The sequence below is a fragment of the Lissotriton helveticus genome, chromosome 2_2 (genome assembly GCF_964261635.1).
Source record: "Lissotriton helveticus chromosome 2_2, aLisHel1.1, whole genome shotgun sequence".
Classification (NCBI taxonomy): domain Eukaryota; kingdom Metazoa; phylum Chordata; class Amphibia; order Caudata; family Salamandridae; genus Lissotriton; species Lissotriton helveticus.
The window spans coordinates 518444875-518462725 of NC_136060.1; the positions used below are offsets into that span (position 1 = coordinate 518444875).

The following is a 17851-nucleotide window of genomic DNA, read 5'->3' on the forward strand; positions in this document are numbered from 1 at the left end:
AGGAGGTCCTAACAGCATAACAGCCCCCGGGAAAAGCAGTGCACAGAGCCCTGCCTGCACGCCCACTCACAAGAATAAAACCGTTTACCAGAAAGTTAGTGTTAAATTCTGGTCTGCATGGAAGGCCCTGTGTTCCTGGGGCCCCAAGTAACTGCCCAGCGTGCCCTTGTGTTAAGGCAGCACTGCTAAGGACCCCACTGAACCATGATTAATGCTCTATTTCACAGTCCAAAGAGTGACTATGGGCCCCTATCCTTTCATTAGGGCACATGGCACAGTGGCTACCCACTGGCACAACCGTGTTAGGTGCACAAAGATCCAGTGGTGTTAAGTCCCCACTTCACCCAAATTATATATATCTTTTTTACTACTAAACCAGTGGATTGTGGACTCTGTTAATTACCTGCATTAAGACAGATTGCCCTATTTCTAGGCCGTAAGCTACCTTTACACATTCCATTAGAATCCAACCAGTGCACAGATGCCAAGCGTCTTCCTCCTACCATATTTGACATAATCAGTAAGTACTATGTCACAGTAAGTAGGACCCATTCAGGCCTAGTTCAAATGCTGTCATATTTAACTGCCTACAGCTGTTTGCCAGTCATGAGCTTTCTGTTTTACAAATTGTGTGTGTTTTTTGTGTACTGGTCCAATTAGTGGAATCGAACTGAACCAAGACTACAACTCCCAGAATGCTTTATTTTGTTTACTAGCAATCATCTCCAGTCATCTTAAAGTGCAAATATATTTTCCAACTCATATAATTATGTTATGGTATTAGTAATCACTTTAATATTTTAACGATTAAGCTATTGGCAATGTAAATGACAATGCCATTTATTTAAGATTTAAAAAAAAAAAAATGTAATGAGCAGTGCCAATAGCTCTACCTTTAATAATGCCGAGACCATTTCATTGTAAATGCTTGTTATATCATGGTCTATGTATAGTCCTAATGAAATGGGTTGCATATCTGTCTTTTACCAGATTTAAAATACATACTTTTTGAATGGTCACAATATGTAATGTGTCTTTGTATGAGTTTTTTTGTAAATGTTTCATACTTTATTAATTTGAATATATCCTATTTTTGTTTTTCATGAAGGGTTTCTTGATGTTTGTTTACATATCTTGTATATAATCTATTAAATGTGTATCATATCGTTTGCGTTATTGTTTGTATTTGTTTTAGTCATATTGGGTTTTAGTTTTAAAGTTGTTTCTTGTATGTGTTTTTAAGCAGACCTGAAGAAGTCCTGTGAAACAGGGACGAAATGCGAAGGCTGTGAACTAGCTGTTTCAAGTTGTTTGTATCACGTACTTGCGCTGTATGTATAAAAAGAAAAAAGAAAAGAAAACATGGAAAACTTTTCCTCCTTTTGTTGAGAAATGTGTTTATGTTGTCCTGTACATTGCATTGACTTTTTGTTTATGACCTTAGTATACACATTACAACAGTGAGAATTATCCTTAAATGAATTCTGTTATAGTTGAACAAACAGGTTAGGACGTTCAAAGTTTATATGCTCCTTCACTTTGTGCATTTGCTCAATCAAAATTGGGGGTTTACGTAACGGTTGTCCCTGTGAGTGAGCCCTCTATAAAATAAATAGAACTGACAGAGTGCGGGCAAGTTTAGACCACATCCGTTTTTGCAAACACTCATTTTGCTATCAATGATTGAGTGCTCATGAAAAAAAAACGTTTAGAGTCAACAAAGGGGAATCCACATTTTCTGTTCCAGTGTGTATTGTAAGAGTCAGCAGGCCTTCTGCTTTTTAAAATGTATTTTATTTATTTATTTAATGCGATTTTATATAGCGCAAACTTTACCCGAAGGTGTCAGAGCGCTTTACATAAGAACTGTTAGACCTGACACCCTTGGCGTGGTTTTTCCCCAATCTTTTGGCCTCTGACTAATGTATTTTTGATGCTGTGCTGGATTTCGTATTTGCTGGTTTAGATGCTTTGGACACTCTGCCACTGCTGATCAGTGCCAGAGTGTAAGTGCTCCCTCTGTAAATTGTCATATTGATTGGATATACCTGATTGGCATATTTGTATCACCATGAAGTCCCTAGTAAAGTGCACTGTGTGTGCCAGGGCTGGTGATGACAGATGCTACTAGTGGGCCTGCAGCGCAGATTGCGCCACCCACATGAGTAGCCCTAAAATGGTGACTCAGGCCTGCCAGCGCAGGGCCTGTGTGCAGTCAGTGACTGCCATGTCCGCCTGGCCAGTGTCCCCACTGGCTGGGCCTAACCCTTCCCTGTCTGTGCACATCAGTCACCCCTATGGAAGGCTCAAGGTACCCCCTGGGCAGGGTGCAGTGTATGGATAAGGTAGAGCATGTACTAGTTCAGGTCACATGCTCTGGTAGTGAGCGGCAGCCATTTTGTGTGCTCACTACTGTAAGGCTATCTTGCTCCATAGAGTAACATGGGGGAGGCTGGTCCCAATGGATACCAGCCTATCTTCCCATAGGAACAAGATGGGACATAAGTGAATGATATCCCTGAACTCAGAATTTAATAACACATCTTTTAGTGAAGGTTGTTTTTAAATCCTGTGTTTGAGAATAGTACTTTTAGAAAGTGGCTGTTCTCTTGTCTAACCTTTCTGTGTGCCTGGGCCTGTTTGTGGATTGACTGTCTGGCCTGAGTGTGACAGGGGCTGCAGAGCCCCCAGGGGATTGTCTGAGTCAGCCCGTGGATGAAAGGCATCTTCTGCTGCCAGGGAAGTGGGAGGAGATCACACCTGATAGTGACAGGGCTGTGCCTGCCTGACCACAAAGCTGGCTCCACCCCCCTGCTGGGCGACTGTCACCTCTGTCCCTGATACTGAGAGGAAGAAGGAAGCCAGGAAACCCCCAGTGCCTCAGCAACACCCAGAACTGGTTAGACCGGGCTCAGGGCCCACTTGCACAAAGACTTCAAAGGACTTCAAAGACGTTTTGGGGTATAAGAGAAGGACCCCTGACTACAGAAAATCAGATTCTACAATCAAGAGGAACCTCTGCTGGAAGAAGGACTGCTGGAGAACTAAAGGAAGATTGGCTTGCTGTGTGCTCTAAGGGCTGACCTGTTCTGCTGTTTCAACTGAAAGCTGAGGAGGAGAAAGGGACTTTGCTGTGTGCTGTGACCCTACCTGCTTGATCTACCAAGACTTTGCTGTGTGCTGTGTCTTCACTGAATCTCCAAGGGCCTGAGAAGAGCTGGCCTCCTGTTGTGAACCCAGGGTTAAAGGTTACTAAAGCTTTGCCAAGAATTGCTGCAAGATCGTGCTATTGTGGCCTGGAGCGCGTGATACTCGACTGTGGAGCGTGAGTAAGGGATCGGTGTGCTCATCGGCACATTCCCAGCGAGGGTCGGAGGTCTGTGGTGCCTCCCCTCGTGAAATCTGCTCCAAAGTGGTTGTGAGGCCGAGAGGGCGGTCTATTCGTGACCTGCGCCCTCAAAAACCATCTGCCGCCTGTTCACCGCCGCTGCCAGGGGCCAGGAATATCCCCAGAAGTTGCAGTTCGTGAATGGGAGCTGCAGCGGCGAAGATCGGAGCTGCCGCCCTCCCATTGGCTGAAGGAGCAGAGCCCCCTCACTAACGCCGCGACGGGATAGGCCCGTGCGCCGCAGCGTCATCAGGATTGCCGTGCCGTGATTGGCTGAGGAGCGGAGCATCATCGCTGGTCTGTCCCGGGAGCCGCACTGCCATTGGCTGACTCCAGGGTGTGGAGAGAGGCTCGCCCCGAACGCCGCGACGGGATTGGTTCCCGTCCTCGGGACCTCCGGAGGTGCCGTGCGATCCCCGCCGAAGCCGGAGAAGGACTGACCCGACCTCGCCGAGGGATTCCTGGTGAGCGATCTCTGTCCCTGGCCTGAGTCCCCGCGCTGAAGCGCCGCGTCAGCACCCCGCCGCTCCCTGAAGACCTGAGAGCGGGCGGAGGGCTGCCGGGACTGGCCGGGACCGAGGGAAAGCCTACCTTGTTGGCGCGAAGGCGCGAGAGTCACGGTGGGGCGCGCTGAGAGCGCCTGAGGCCACCGGAAGTGTGAGGCAGTGCCGCGCAAGAGAAAGGAGTCCCCCGTGGATCTGGTGAGGCGCGCTTGCAGCGCTAGGGGCTCATTGCTTTGCGGGCTGATCCTAATTAATAACAAATCCTTGGCATTGTTTCTACTGCTCGTTTTGAGAGCCCATTCAGAAGAAAGTCAGTATTACTTGTTTTTAGTGCTGATTCACAAGAGACTTGAGACTGCTTTTGATGAAGAACTTCCTATTTACAAGTACCACCATTAAGATTAAGTGCAACATATTATTGAAAAAGTGATTATCGTGCAACTGCTTTATTTACCTGCTGAAACTAGATAAAGATATATATTTTTATAAAATATACTTACCGGTGTGGTCTCAGTTTGTGGTGGATTGGGGATTACTGTTGTGTTAAGTGCATTCATTATACACATTTCCTTGGGGATAAGCCTGCCTGCTCGCGCCGAGCTACCTAGAGGGAGAGCGGAGGTTATCTACTGTGTGTATTCCTTCACCCTGACTAGAAGCAAGGGTCCCTACTTGGTCTAAGGTACTTACCTCTGCCAATTAGAGACCCCCAGATCTAACAAGAACCAGTTTCAATACATAAGGATTTAGGATTACGTGCGTTACATAAAAGATACAAGCAGAAGAAATTGCAAATGTTCAAGTTGTAAAGTCATACAAGGAAGTGATACAAATGGATGGAAAAAGGACAAAGTGGTTCGCTTAAAATCAAGCGCACGTGGATATTTTTAAGCGAGTCTATGCTGACAGGGAAGGGGTCGAGGACTGCACCCCGAGTTATGATGCTGAATTTGGGTCTGAGCAAGTAACCGGTACCCCAGGCATTATCCACAGTGATGGTGAAGATGGTTCTGGGTCCATTCTGACAACAGTAGTAACAGCAACAACCTTCAGGCGTGCGCGATGGAGCGGAGCAGCGGGCGCGTTGTAGTCGCCGCTCCTTCAAATTGTCCTCAAAGTTGTGCAACTCTGTTCTGATGTGGAATTATATTTTTGTTCAAAGGGACTGTGGTGACGTTTTAATTTAATTTTTTATTTTGAGATTTTCATATAGCGCTGGCTAGACCCGGAGGTTTCAGAGCGCTTTACATGAGATTCCACAAAATTTGCGCCCCCGCTGAGGGCTCGGTTCAAGGACCCCCGGCCTCGGCCGCTCTTATTTATTTATTTTATTTCTTTTATTTATGCATTTTTATATAGCGCGGACTTTACCCGAAGGCGTCAGAGCGCTTCACATTAGGAACAGAAATGAAACATAATGAGAAACATTACAAAAGAACAGATTGCAAAAACATACATTACTTACATAAGGTAATAGTGACAATTGTGAGCAAACAAAATACATGAGGTAGTAAAAACTATGAGCAACCCAAAATACATGAGGTAGTAAAGGTAATAGTGACAATCGTGAGCAAACAAAATACTTGAGTAAAAATTGTGAGCAACCAAAATACATGAGGTAATAAAGGTAATAGTGACAATCGTGAGCAAACAAAATACTTGAGTAAAAATTGGGAGCAACCAAAATACATGAGGTAGTGAAAAGTGCACAAGAGGAAATGAAAGTGACAAGTGTGCAGTTATAAGAGAAAACAGAGTATCATTAGAGGTCTAGTCCTGCAATAAGTGCTAGACACTCAGGCTCAGGAACAAGCGTTACGTGGGCAAGGTGGCACTTGTGCAAGTATCAAAGGTAAAGACATGTGAGAGGTAGCAGCCGTGTGTTGCAAGGGCAGAGTGGTGTGTGCATGTTACAAAAGGGCACCGAACACCAGTACATGGAAAATACTGCAAAAAGGCAGACCCTCCAATCATAGGCATACACTGGGAAGGCACTTCCATGGTCATGGAAAGTAGAAATTATCAGTAGTGGGAAATCTTCCTCACAAATAGCAAGAGGACATGAATTACTTTTGGAGGTGTCTCTGGAGGAGGAGAACTTTGAGGTCCCTTTTGAAGGCCTGGGAGGAGGCGGTGGTCCGGAGCTGAGGCGGGAAAGAGTTCCAGATTCTCACTGCGTTGCCAGAAAAGGATTGGGCCATTGTTCTTTCCTTCTTGAAAGTGGGAGGTTCAAGCAGTAGATTCTCCGCATTGCGTGAAGGTCTAGAGCCTCCAGAGAGTTTCAGTTTATTCGCCAGGTAGCGGGGAGATGAGGAGTGCAAGGCTTTGTGGGTAATGCAGGCAGTCTTGTAGATAGCTCTAGCCTCGAAGGGAAGCCAGCGGAGGGTAGATAACATCGGTGTGATGTGATCGCTTCTTTTGGCCCCATAAATGAAACAAGCTGCTGAATGGAAGACAGACTTAAGTGGGGACAGGTGAGATTTGGGTAGGCCAGTAAGTAGAGAATTGCAGTAGTCTAGTCTAGAGAGGACCAGCGATTGCACCAGGGTTATAAGGTCCTGCTTCGGGAAGAAGCAACGGATTCCCCAAAGAAGGCGCAGTTGGTAGCGAGCAGATTTTGCAATAGAATTGATGTGGGGAGTTAGATTGAGTTTTTTGTCTAGAATGACACCAAGGGATTTTGCACTGTCGACAATGAGGGGTTTATTGTTTAGTAGATTCATCTGATCCATCCATGATTGAACCGGGGGAGGAGAGAGTGAGGAGGAGAAGAGGAGGAATTCAGTTTTGGAGGGATTCAGAATCAGTTGATGAGTTGACATCCAGTTTTGAATGGAGTCAAGAGTAGATCTTAGGATGGAGAGATCATGAGTGGAGGCAACCTTGAGGTAGAGTTGAGTGTTGTCTGCATAGAGATGATAGTGAATCCCAGATTTGCTTAGGAGGTTCCCCAGTGGTTCTAAGTAGAGATTGAACAATGTTGGTGCTAGTATCGAGCCTTGGGGAACACCTTGACCCACCGCCACAGGAGAAGAGAGACTGTTCGCTATTTTGATCATTTGAGATCTGTCAGAGAGGAAGGATGCAAACCACTTAAGCACAGTGCCCTCCATGCCCATTCTCTGTTGAAGAATATTGAGGAGGGTGTTGTGATTAACAGTGTCGAAGGCTGCGGAAAGGTCAAGGAGAATTAGCAGACAGGACCCCCCTGAGTCGAGTATCCTCAGCGCATCATCAACCACTTGCAGAAGGGCTGTTTCAGTGCTGCAGTTTTGGATGAAGCCGGACTGACAATTGTCAAGAAGATCATTGTCCTTGATATGACGAGAGAGTTGTTTTGCTACGCATCTTTCTGTGATCTTCGCAAGAAAGGGAAGGTTAGTGATGGGGCGGAAGTTGTTGAGGTCATTCGCATCAGCAGTGGGCTTTTTAAGCAGAGGGGTGACCTGCCCAGTTTTGAAGGAGACAGGAAGGGAGCCTTGCCAGAGGGAGAGGTTGATCAGGGTAGTCCAATAGGAAAGGGAATGGGTATAGAAGTCAACGGCAATGGCACTGGGGATAGGGTCAAGAGAATGGTTGGAGGGCTTTGTTTCCCGTATGCATTTGAGAAGGGCATCTTCAGATATGGGGTCAAAGCTCTGCCAGATGGCTAAGGATTTGCGCTCCTCTGGAGGTGTAGGATGAGCAACCTGATCCACAAGTGCTTTCACTTTTCCATTGAAGAAAACAGCGAAATCCGCTGCTCTCTTTGAAGAATCCTCCACCTTGGAAGTTGGGGGAGAGCAGCTCGGAGTCTTGGTGAGATCGAATAGTTTTTTGGGTCTATTTTTGGCGGAGTCAAGGAGGGTTTTGAAGTGCGTCGCTTTCTCAAGGAAGATGTGTTTGTGGTACTTGCATCTTGCTGTGCGAAGCATGGCTAAATTGTCATTGGAGGGCAATTGTCTCCATTGCTTCTCCAGGAATCTTAGCTGCTTCCTTTCATCATAAAGGGATTTGTTGAACCAAGGTGCTGAGGGAGTGGGCCGTATCCTTTTGCTTTTGAGTGGAGCGACGTTATTAATTTCAGCTGCAAGAACTGTGAGGCATTTGGAGGTGAGATCATCAACAGCTATGTTCGGGTCTAGCCTTGGGAGTGATAGCAAGGCTGATTCACAGAGGGGACCGACATCAATGTTTTTGGCATCACGGAACCAGGAGATGGCCCTCTTGGGTTGGCCAAGAGTTATAGAGTGTGAAAGTTGAAGAGAGAATGGGATGAGGAGGTGGTCAGACCAGTCTACATGAATTGGGGTAGTAGTAGAGAGCATGCCTGCTTTAGAAATAACAAGGTCCAGGATTGCGCCTTTGGAGTGGGTTGACTCAGTGCAGTGTTGGATAAGATCGTTTGCAGAGAGGAAGGTGGCCAGAGAGTTCGCAGAGGAGTCTTGCGGTACGCCCCAGTGAAGATTGAAGTCACCCACGATGGTCTGATTGTCACTTTGTGTGTATTGGTCGCTGATGAAGTCTTTGAGATCTTCTATAAACGAAGAGCCACTACGAGGCGGGTGGTAAATGATATGGAATCTGAGCGGTGAACAGTGTTGCAATTGAAGCTCAAGAGAGGCATTCAAAGGTATGGGGGGGCTGATAGGAGACGCCTTAAGTTGGAGGGCGTTTCTGAAGATGACTGCCACACCTCCCCCCGTGTTTTCAGTTCTGTCATTCCTAAATATGGAGTAACCTGTGGGTATTAGGAGATCAAAAATAGCGTGAGAGGTATCTTTGAACCAGGTCTCTGTCAGGAAGAGCATGTCAAGATTGTGAAGGGTGATGGTGTCGGAGATTTCTAGTTTGTGTTTTACTGCAGCTCTGCAGTTGTGAAGCATACAGCGCAGCTCTGTCAAGACTGTTTTGGTGACGGGGGCACTTGGGCTCTGAAGAGTGATCGGGATATTGTACATTTGCGGGGGTGCTCGGGAGGGTTTAGGTGGATGCTTTGTTCTGACAGAGGTGATGGTCGGAATAGTGTAGACAGTGGGGTTGCTAGGGTATGCCTGTTGAAGAAGGGTGGCGTTCAAGGGCTTGTGCGAGTTAACGACGTTTGCAGACGAAAGGTTGAGCTTGGCTGTGTTGGGGTGAGGGGGTGAGGTGCAACTCCGGGGAAGTTGGGAGGGAGTAGAGGTGCATGGAGGGGTGGAGATCTTAGAGCATAGAAGTGAAATGGCAACTGTAAGCTGGGAGATGGAGGTGATCAGGGAGCCTAGCGTATTTTCCAGTGAGAAAGAGGTAGAACATGGAAGGTTGGGTGGCTCGATTGAAATAAGGGGGGGTGGAATTGGTGGTGGAAGGCAGGGAGAGGTAGGGGGACAGGAGGTGAGTCGGGGGGTGGCGTTCACAGGTGGGAAAAGGTGGAGGTTGGGAGCGGGAGTAGGTGAATTGGGGGCTAAGGGAGAGTTGTCATTGTTGGTGTTGCCAGAGGGAGAGGAATTAAGGATAAATTTAGAGGGAGAAGGGTGCGAAACACGTCGGTAGGGAAGAAGGAGGGGGGGGCCTGTGTGGCGTCATGGGAATGTAGGACGTTTGGGAGGAAAAGAGGAGCAGTGGTTGCGGAGGTTCTGTCCGTTAGGAGAGGTAGCAGTGAGGGAACTGTCATCTGGCCGAGTGAGGGGGGTTGAGAGAGAGGGAAATTGAGGAGGGGAAGTGATTCTGCTGGGCCCGAGGAAGGGAGATGGAAGGGGTTAATAGGAGGGGAAAGGGGGTAGTGCGGCAGAACTGGAGGAGTAGGAGGGAGGAGAGAGATGCAGTGGGAATGTGGCAAAAACGGGGTGAGTGACGAGGGGATGAAGGGTTGGAGAGGAGGGATGGAAGGAGGGCTAAGGGGAGCATAGGGAAAGTTAATTGGGGGAGAGTGTTGGAGGAGAGATGGACTAAAGAGGGGGGTGATGGGAAGAAGTATGGGGGAGGAGAAGACGGGGGTGATGGGAAGAAGTATGGGGGAGGAGAAGCGATTGGAGTACCGTGATAGTGCAGATGGGACGAGGAGCGTGTTAGCTAGTGGTAGGGCTGAAGTAATGTGGGAGGGTACATACTGTGGGGGGGGGGGAGGAATAGGAGATGAGGTAATTAGGGGGGGGAGGGAAGAGGGCCGACCTGCGCTTCTCGGGAGTGCAGCCAACTGGAGTGAGGTGGGGTCGGCGGAGGAGAAAGGGAGTAATGGGTGGTGTTGGAAGGAGAGTCAAAGGGAAGCCCGGTTGCAGGGAGAGGGAGTAAGGAGGGGAAGAGGTGGTCAAAGAGTGAGAGACAGGAGTCTTTGCCTTGGATCATGACAGTACCGTTGTTATAGAGTGAGATAGTGAGGTAGCCATTGAAGCAACCTGAGGGGGAAATTTTTAGTTGTTTCCCATATGGGATAGAGCAGGAGGAGGTGACGTTAAGGGAATTGTAAAAACTGTTGGACCAAGAGGGGGTGTCGCGAGTGAAGAAGATTACGTCGTTTTTGAGCCTCCCAAGACGGCCATTGTAAAATTGATCCACAAAAAGGGAGTCTGGGAAACGTTCAATAGTGTTATGCTTCAGTCGTTTTATTGTAGCTTTAGACTGGTCGGGAGGATAATTGATTTTGTAGTAATTGGCTCCAGACTTAACTCGAGAGGTGGCCATGAGCAGAAGAGGCGAAGGAGGGTGGGAGAAAGATGAGAGGGGTGTTACTGGGAGAGCGGTAGTGAGGAGGAATAAGAGGGCAAAAAAAGGGGGGCGCATACTCCGGGTTAGTGTGCCGTCAGGCTGTAGAAAGGCCTAAACGGTGCAGCTGTAAAAGTGTGGAAATAAATACCACACAATTAAAGAGCCGCGACCTCAGTTGATACTCAGAGAACAGCCTTTGTTATTACTTGCTGATAGGGTGATAAGGTTCTTACCCCTTCCTTGCATCCTATTGGAGGGAGTAGCTGAGCATTACCGGGAAGCGCCATCTTGGGGGCAGGCAGGGAGGAGATCGGCTGGGACCTCTTCTCCTCGGCTTATCTCAGGTCACAGTCTATGCCCCACAGTTTGCTGCTCGATTGGTTATCCCTGTAAGTCCTGTGGAGGGAGGATGTGTGCTTTAATCCCCTCTATCTCTATGGCAGATACGGATTACCGAGAGCTTTTCCAGCGCGGTGTCCCGACTTGGACGCCATTTGGGGGTCAGGCAGAATGATGATCGTCTGGGTCCGTGTTGGTTCGGCTGCCCCGGGTCCAGAGCCCCTCCCCCCGCCCCACGGCACCGCCGCAGTCTCCGGCGTGTGCCTCCCCCTCGGCGCCCCCGGGGCACCGCTGCTGCCGCTGCCGTCACTGACCCGGAAGCGGATCCAGCTCTTTGTCCGGCCAATGACGGCCGAGAGAGGCGCAGCCAATCAGAGTCCTCGGCGGAGCGGAAGTGACAGCTGCGGGCGTAAGCCGATCAGGAGCGGCTCAAAGGAGGAACCGAGAGGGTCTGTGCCCCCCCCACCCCCCGGAGACAAAGAGAGCCCCCCCCGGAGAGGAGGCCGCAGGGAGCGAGAGGCGCGGGTCTGTGTCTGTGCCCCCCCCCCCCGGAAACAAAGAAGAGAGCCCCCCCCCAGGACAGGAGCCCCGACCCCTACGGAGACAAAGAAGAGAGCCCCCACAGAGGAGGAGAGACCGAGAGGCGCGGGTCTGTGCCCCCCCCCCGGAAAAGAACAGAGCCCCCCAGAGACTAAAGAGAGCCCCCCCCGGAGAGGAGGAGGCACCGAGAGGGCGCAGCTTTGTGGGGAGCCTTGTCTGAACCCCCCCCCCCCGAAAACAAAGGGAGCTCCCCCCGGGCAGGAGGAGCAGAGCCCCCAGCAGCAAGGAAGAAAGACAACCCCCCCTCACCCCACCCAAAGGAGAAGAGCCTGAGCTCCACAGCACTGCATCCAGGGCTCCTAGGCGCTATCATCCTCTCATCCAGTGCTGACGTGCTTTAAGGTGTCACCCTATTTTCGCTCTACGACGCCGTCATCCACTCATCCAGTACTGAAGAGTTATTGTATGGACTCCTAGGCGCTATCATCCTCTCATTTATTACTGAACGGGCTCTAAGGAGCTATCATCTAGTGCTAACGAACACCTAGGCGCTATCATCCTCTCACCCAGTGCTGACGGACTCCTAGGCCATATCACCCAGTCCCAACAAGCTCAAAGACTGCAGCTTCCATTGCTCTTGTGCTCAGGCGCCCTCCCCTCCCTAAGGAAGTGCTGCCAGCTCAGTGTGAGCCATTTACAGAACCCTAAGCCCAGCTGCCTGGACACCATGACCACTCTGGACGACAAGCTGTTGGGTGAGAAGGCCCAGTACTACTACAGCAGCAGTGAGGATGAGGATAGCGAGAAGGAGGAGGAGCATAAGACGGAGCCCGCGGTGCAGGGCCAAAGTTCCGCGGAGCTGGAGCCAGAGGTCAGTCAGGACGGCCTGTCCATCAACACCGGCCCCAAGGGCGTCATCAACGACTGGCGCCGGTACAAGCAGCTGCAGACCGAGCAGCAGGCTGCACAGCGCCGCGAGATGGAGCAGCTCATCAAGCGCCTCTCCATGACCTGCCGCTCCCACCTAGACGAAGAGAAGGACAAGCAGAGGCAGAAGGATCTACAGGACCAGATAGATGGCAAGGTGAGCCCCCAGGAAGCCAGCAGTCCCAACCCCCCCGAGGACGAGGAGGACTTCTTGCAGCAGTACCGGCGCAAGCGCATGGAGGAGATGCTCCGACAGCAGCGGACTGGCCCGTGCTTTGGACAGGTCCTGGATATCTCCAGCAGCGAGGACTTCCTCGACGCCCTGGACAAGGAGCCGCGGCACACCCTGGTGCTTGTGCACATCTATGAGGATGGAGTGCGGGGGGTTGAGGCTCTCCATGGCTGCATGGCCTGCCTGGCCACTGAGTACCCAGCCATCAAGTTCTGCAGAGTCAAGAGCTCCCTGCTGGGCACCAGTGCCAGGTTCACTGGCAGTGCCCTCCCTGCCTTGCTCGCCTACAGGGCAGGGGAGCTGATCGGAAACTTTGTGCGCCTCACCGACCAGCTGGGCGAGGACTTCTATGCTGTGGACCTGGAGGCCTTCCTGCAAGAGTTTGGCCTGCTGCCGGACAAAGATCTCCCAGTGCTCAGCGCCATCCGTGACACTGCAGTCGTGTGCGACAGCGAAGATAGTGACCTGGATATAGACTAATCTTCACCGTCACTGCGTCCTGAAGGCCACCCTAATACAGACCGACATATCTGTTATGGGCTGCAGCCTGCGTCCTCCTGCAGGACCGCCATCAAATGCCTGATAAAGACCTCTCCGAGCTCAGCGCAGTCCGTGAAACTGGGACAGTCGGCGACAGTGACTTCAAAATGGATGAATATCTCAAAGCTTCACTTCTAACATTGGATACCTATAGATAGATTAGCATGTTCCTTTTATGTGGAAAGACGACAACCTCGATATACACTAACGTGTTCCTACTATGCAGCCACTGCCTGTGACGGCAGACCGCACTCTACATAAAGACTGACCACTTCCTTTTACAGAGCCCTGGCACACACATGGTTATGGGTCCAAGAACATCTCAATGTTGACATTGACTGAAATATTCCCAGATGGCAGCCCATGTCACTGCAACCAAGCAAGGCTTGTGTCCACGCAGATGGACGTGGTGCTTTTCAATAACTAGCAAAAGGAAAGGCTGCTGTCTCCAGAGCTGTCAGCCACATCCCTTTAATCTGCCCTTCACTTGACATCAAAGGCCATGATCAAGAAATCAACAGGGATGTGGCTACTACACTGACTGTGGTGGTAAACAGACTCCACATCACTTTCATGGTTTGAGCGAGAAGACACCTTAGAGACTGAGACATTTATTTTGTAGACTATTTATAATGTGTTTTTTTATAGGATGAGATGACGTAACCAGCCCTGTACCTAGCCGAGCAGCTGAAGGCGGATGTCTGTTACTGCTATGAAATGTACTAGATTTTTAGTTGTTTGACAAAGAACGATTTCTATCTATAGATTTTGTTTTACTTCCCTTTGTTCTTTTTATATTAGATTGTTCCGCTGGCCAAGCAGCGGTAGAATCCATACCCAAAAGGTTTTAATAAATATTCCCAACAAGGGAGTAATCCTTCTTGTGTTTTTTTCTTTTTACACAAATTAAAGCTGCTGTAGATGGTCTCCTGACTTACAGGATGTGAGAGGTTGGTGTCGGAAGTGCTTTTCAATGCTTCAGCTAGGGCTGTCCTTAAACCTTTACTGTGTAACATTGTATCGATGTCCCAAGTTACCACATCCCATGCTCATTCCCTGCCCTTTCGAACCCAAGCTCCTTAATGTGGACTTATTCACACAAAGCCTTGCATGCTGTTTTGCCAGCAGTATATAACTTGACATTCTTTCACACTGAATTTTCTTGAATTGCATTATTTCAAATGTATTTTCTTAGCTTCTACTCATTTATTATCTTTAATGCAAGGCCAGACACCAATTTTTGCATTTTTAAGCTCCTCTGTCATGTAGCTGATTTATGTCCACCATCTTTGTAGTTAAATCATTACTATAAATAGCAGAGGACTTTGCTTCTCCCCATGTTAGGATCTGAATACAAGAATCTGCATGATTGAAAACTGCATAATTAAGTACTATAACGTCAAAAAAGTAGGGCTCACATGGTTCGCCTCTCTTAAGGCACTTTCAAGAAATAAGAACCTGGCTTAGTAGCTTTTCTCGGCAATCTGATAGATGGGTTTCTGGGCCCTGCGATGATGCGTATCATGAGAGGTGGTTCCGCAGCAGAGGTGCTCGGGTCCTGCTATATGGAGCTCTTGAACCCAATAGTTGTATTCGTTCAATGAGTTTAAGCAATAGTAAAACATGATTTCATAAGTTAAATAGTGAAACTACAAATACCATAATTCCTAGCAAACCACACCTGTCCCGCCACACAATGACCCAAATGTGTGTGCCGCAGCAATGCACCGGACTATTGGTCATTTTTTTTAAACAAAGTTTTATTAGCAGTTTTTTCCATATTGTACAGTACAATTCAATTATTATTCAACACATACAGGATGGTGCCCCCACCCCGGGGCCATAGCTGTTACATATACAGTCTATACTTTCGCGTTACCAGAGAGGTTGTCAAGCATCTTACATCATTATTCACTATATTACTACCCACTCTGTTAACTGGACAAGGGTAGGTCATAGTATCAACACCCAATATATACATGGCAACGTCCGAATGTCCATGTTCACTTACTCGGGCTTATGTGTCATCAGGTAATAACATTGTCTGTATTAATAAAACAGAACTACCCCAACGACAATTCCCTCCCCCCACCCTCCGGTCCTGTGAACACATTTATATAGCAGAAAAAAGGATTGTGTTCTGCACAGAGCCCGGACTAATGGTCATGAGCTCTACACCCCGAGGCACTGTGGCCGTGTGGGAATGCTGTAGGGTTTAGAGGCAGCAGGATGTTTTTTCAGGACTTGGGTCATGAGTTTGACTTGCGTTGTTAATTTAAAAGTCTTCACTTGAAGTCAAGCTCAGCATTATGACGGACCAGGTGAATATGTGGCCCCTCTGTGTGGATTGCTTGTGTTTGGGGCCTTTCTATGTTGCACTTCTGTGTGTTCAAATATCTTGATTCCGTTTGTAAATGTCTTTGTGGGCTCCAGTGAAGGCACCCTAGTTTGTGAATTTCTGTCCTGTATAGCACTCTTTCTTGTCACTGTTATGTGGCACAGTACACAGCTTAGCTCATGACTTTCTTTAACTGTGGATTATATAAGTACGGCTCCCGGTTTTATGGGATTTATTTTTTAACATTTCCATCTGTATTCATCCATGTTTCTTATTTTGACATCTTATTGGTATTTTTTTTATGTTTTAAGAATAAATGGAGTCATAAAATGTTATATTTCCGCAAGTATTTTACTCTTGGACGTGCACGCATATGTGGATGCTTGAGGCGTTTTAGCAAGTTAAGCAACCACGTAAAACAAAACACTCTATCCACACGGTCATATTAGCGTTATACTACACATCTGTTCACATATGCCTGTATGTAAAAAATCTCATCCTGTTATTTTAACTCCCCATGCTTTCTCACTGCTCAGCTTTTGCCTTGAGTTCATGAAAGGCCGCATAGAGATTCGCTCACAAGACCCACACTTTTCAGTATTTTCCACTTTTAAAGATAAATACAGTCCAGAAACACATTGTTTTCTGTCTGTATTTATCTGTAAAATTCAGTAAAAACGGAAAACTGTGAGCCTTAATTATAACCCAAATTTTGGCTCTTATGTGTTGTTAATCATTGTATAAGTTTTTTCTCCTCTGGATATTTGTGTTTCCAAAGCTATTCAATTAATATTTACTGAAACTGTGCTCCTAAGTTGGAAAAAAAAGTCTTTATTTACTATAGGTGATCAGAAACGATACGGTATTATTGTATTTCAACCCAGAACTAAGAGTTCATATTGATATGAAATGGAAAAAAAATGGAAACACAAATGTTATGAGAAAATAAAGATTATTCAATGAATTTAAAACACATGGAGGTAAAACTAATTGTGGCTGCAATATGACAGCAAAAGCTGTGCACTGATAAAGCTGGGCTCAGCAAGGCACGCTACAAGTGGCTGACTGCTTTATATGTACCATGGAGGGGCTCCATGTTTACTTCACTAGGCCTAAAGAGACATACGGTACACATTTCGGTCATGCTGGTGTACAAATTACGTAGCGAAGGGGGGGTAGGATGTAAAGGAAACTATTTAAATGCCTCCAGGATATAGATACAACAGGTGTGGGGTGCACAAGAAATAAAGGAGATATTTAAATACCCAAGGTATTCACTACGAAGAGCCCTAAATATGTTACAGGGTGCTGTTAAAATTATTTTCTGCGTGTACTTTTAGGTAGGCCCCTGCCCTTCATCCTCCTTATGTTTTTATTTTATTGCTTCGCTTGTCTTCTGATACCCTTGCAGCAGGGATTTTAGAACCTTTCCTTCTATACCTGTTTCTGTAGTGCATTTTGGACTTCCCTTCCTCGTGCTCCCCCAACCAGTTTGGCTGTGTAAATGTACATTTGTGTTTCTCTCAAAACCCACGCCTGTTTTGTTGCAAAAGACATTGAAAAGCTGCAATCTTTACTACTGTTATTATTCTGATGTTATTGCTTTTCAGTGTTTTCCAGCTCTGTATGTCTATGGCACAGCATGAACAAAACAGCTAAGAACTGCCAATATCAATGTGGCACCGGAGCGGAGATGGGTGGTAGGCGAGGGGGTGGGTGTGTCTAAAGCATTAGCTTTACTGAGGTGGTGAGAAGGGGCTATAAAAGATTTGAATTGCCTGGGAGTGTTGTGGCTGGAGGTGGGTGTTTGTTTGCTTCACTTGACATCTACAGCGGTACCCCAATTTCTGCCGCTAAAGCTCCCCCCGCTCATCACCCGAATGGCCAGTGGCCTCTTGATTTCCCACTATCATTTTCCTTGCCCATGACATGCCTACCTGCCCGTCTCTAGTACTATTAACAATCTCGCTGTATGACGAGTTCTGTGATGAGCCCTCTTGCAATGCTGCACTCTGAGCCACTAAAAGCCATACTTCATGGTTCCAGCTTTTCAACCCTTTCCTTGAAAAGGGATTTAAACCATCCTCCCTCTAGACCCCATTTTTATGTCCAAAAGCCTGGTCAAACTAACCTGTTCATAGTCAAACTGCTTTGTTGGTCCTTTAGTACGCCAAGTCCTGAAGTGAAGTGCACCCTCAGAAGACTCGGAAAAGGCGTCCGGTGCAGAAGTCCTGGAATTAGAATGAGAGGAAGTAATTGGAGTTTTGATTGGTAGGTAATGGGTTGTGGATAGTAGAGTAGTGGAATGGTAATGGTAATCGGATGATAACTGATGTATAGACTTCAATACCAGTATTCAGTTTTACTGCAGAGACGACCCT

The 17851-nt window shown here is 47.7% G+C and overlaps 1 protein-coding gene across 1 annotated transcript; it reads left to right on the forward strand.

Moving 5' to 3' along the window:
• Positions 1–11252: 11252 nt before the first annotated feature.
• PDCL (phosducin like) lies at positions 11253–14007 on the forward strand. The gene is made up of 2 exons (XM_078678837.1): positions 11253–11422; positions 11477–14007. The coding sequence occupies exon 2, from the start codon at positions 12161–12163 to the stop codon at positions 13070–13072; it is 912 nt and encodes a 303-aa protein (XP_078534963.1). The 5' UTR covers positions 11253–11422; positions 11477–12160; the 3' UTR covers positions 13073–14007.
• The last annotated feature ends 3844 nt before the right edge of the window (positions 14008–17851 follow it).

Excerpts from the sequence above, each read along its gene's own strand:
- PDCL (XM_078678837.1), top strand. The coding sequence starts at position 12,161 with ATGACCACTCTGGACGACAAGCTGTTGGGTGAGAAGGCCCAGTACTAC.